This window comes from Triticum aestivum, unplaced genomic scaffold (genome assembly GCF_018294505.1).
Source record: "Triticum aestivum cultivar Chinese Spring unplaced genomic scaffold, IWGSC CS RefSeq v2.1 scaffold51039, whole genome shotgun sequence".
Lineage (NCBI taxonomy): Eukaryota > Viridiplantae > Streptophyta > Magnoliopsida > Poales > Poaceae > Triticum > Triticum aestivum.
In genome coordinates this window covers 4,068-6,496 of record NW_025235077.1, presented here as the reverse complement: position 1 = coordinate 6,496, position 2,429 = coordinate 4,068, and the positions used below count along the sequence as shown (strand labels likewise).

Here is a 2,429-nt window from a genome sequence, read left to right as displayed (position 1 = left end):
GATATGGGGGGCGCCAGTCAGCCCGGGCGTTTAAGGGCCGTTTGATGGGTCCATGTGGGTTAAAAATTTCATGGCCGGACAATGAACAGGCGGCCCGCACGGACGTATGAGGCGGGTTTAAGAGGTCCGGCTGTAGATGGCGTAAACCAAACTTGAAATCCAACCACACATCGGCCAAACTATATGCGAAACTGCACGCTGATCCGGTCAATTTCGATTAGGCAGCAACGTACTCCAGCTCTGTGCGTGTGCGACGGTGTGGATAGAGCACTTTGCCGCACCATCCGGCAAACAAGAAAAACCTTGGAGAAGTAGAAGAAGAGTATACAGAGTGACGAGAACAACCACCGTCGTCGGATACAAACATCCATGGACTCCCAGTCAATACGTACGTTCGACTTCGGCGTTTGAACGCGGATCCATGGACGAAAAGTATGGAATCCGCTCGTATGCCCCGTCTTGCTCGCCATGCCCGCTCCTATAAATAGAAGCGTCGGCAGCATGGTTGCTACGTGCTTAGTAGCTCGTAAACCATTGCATTGCAAGAAGAAGCAAGCAAATAATTATATAGCTTAGCTTAATGGCGTCGACTCACAGCTCGCGCCGCCTCGACGGCACACTGTTTGCGCTTCTGCTCGTGCTTGCGGCCGCCACCGCCTTTGTCAGTGCTGCCGCGGCGCGAGGGGACGCGCTGGCCGCCCGGCACGAGCGGTGGATGGCCAAGTTCGGCCGCGAGTACACGGACGCTGCCGAGAAATTACGCCGGCAGGAGGTGTTCGCGGCCAACGCGCGGCACGTCGAGGCTGTCAATCGAGCGGGCAACCGGACATACACGCTCGGCCTCAATCAGTTCTCGGACCTCACCAGCGAAGAGTTCGCGGAGAAGCACCTCGGGTACCGCCACCAGCACGGCGTGGACAGCACACCGGTGGCCGCGGTGAACATGTCCAATGCTCAGTTCGACTCCACGCCGGACAGCGTGGACTGGAGGGCCGCGGGTGCCGTCACCCAAGTCAAGAACCAAGGCTCATGCGGTAAGAATCTACAGCTCCTGCAATGCATGCATGCATATATTAATTTAATGTAACGCCGTAGCATAAGCCAAAGTTCCCAAATGAATATACACGTACAGGTTGTTGCTGGGCGTTCGCGGCGGTAGCGGCGACGGAGGGGCTCGTAAAGATAGCCACTGGCAACCTCATCTCCATGTCAGAGCAGCAGGTGCTGGACTGCACGGGCGGCGCCAACTCCTGCAACGGCGGCGACATCAATGCCGCCCTAAGCTACGTCGCCTCGAGCGGCGGCCTTCAGCCAGAGGAATCCTACGCGTATACCGGCCAGCAGGGCGCGTGCCGCAGCAGCAGCGCCAGCCCAAACTCGGCCGCCTCCATCGGCGCCCCCCGAATGGTGGAACTGCACGGCGACGAAGGCACCTTGCAGGAGCTCGCGGCCAGACAGCCGGTGGCCGTGCCCGTGGAGGCTGACCGTGACTTCCAGCACTATATGAGGGGCGTGTACACCGGCAGCTCGTCGTGTGGACAGAACCTGAACCACGGCGTGACGGTGGTGGGCTACGGGACGGACAGCGGCGGGCAGGCGTACTGGATGGTGAAGAACCAGTGGGGGACGGGGTGGGGCGAGGGGGGCTACATGCGCCTCACGCGCGGGAACGGCGGCAACTGCGGCATGGCCACCTACGCCTACTACCCGACCATGGACGGCTCTTAAACACCACTACTACTGTACATCAGTCGGTCCATGCATCATCGAGTACTATAGTTTATCAGCACCATGCAGTATATACGGATTTACTTTCTGAATAAAGCATGGATCCTTGTAAAAAAGATCCATTTGCCTATGTAATACCACAAATTTGTAAGCTTGTACTATATGAAAATAAACATTTGTACTACATCAGTCCATCCAGCATCGAGTATTGGTTTATCAGCTAGCTACACTATGATGTATATGTGGATTTCGAATCTTTTTGGAAAAGAAGTGGATTTTGAATAATGAACATTGAACGCATGCATGGATCCTCGTACGAAAGATGCATTCGCCTACGTAATAGTATGAACTTGGAAGAATCTCTATGAAAATAAAATTTTCTGATTCAATCGAACACACATTCTTAATGTTCTTCCCATGTCCCGCCTTTTCGTCTTTTTTCAGGCACGTTCTTCTTCCTCTCACGACCCAACACAAATCTTCATTATCTATATTCTTGTCCTTTTACTTCATTACAGGAGCCATATTTTTTTATCAAAAACAGTAGGATATGCTACCTTAAAATATTATCATCTATAACACTAAACTCCCTAATTTTATAGAGCCCACATTCAATTAAGGTCTGCAATTAGAATTGGGTCATCCGATTTTGACCAGGTCAACAATTTCTCAGAACTATCTCATTCGATTCTTTAATACTA

At 52.7% G+C, this 2,429-nt stretch overlaps 1 protein-coding gene across 1 annotated transcript; it reads left to right on the top strand.

Moving 5' to 3' along the window:
- The first annotated feature begins 580 nt into the window (after positions 1–580).
- Positions 581–1,863, top strand: LOC123176254 (zingipain-2-like). The gene is made up of 2 exons (XM_044590554.1): positions 581–1,034; positions 1,133–1,863. Exons 1-2 carry the CDS (start codon positions 581–583, stop codon positions 1,726–1,728), a joined length of 1,050 nt encoding a protein of 349 aa, XP_044446489.1. The 3' UTR covers positions 1,729–1,863.
- The last annotated feature ends 566 nt before the right edge of the window (positions 1,864–2,429 follow it).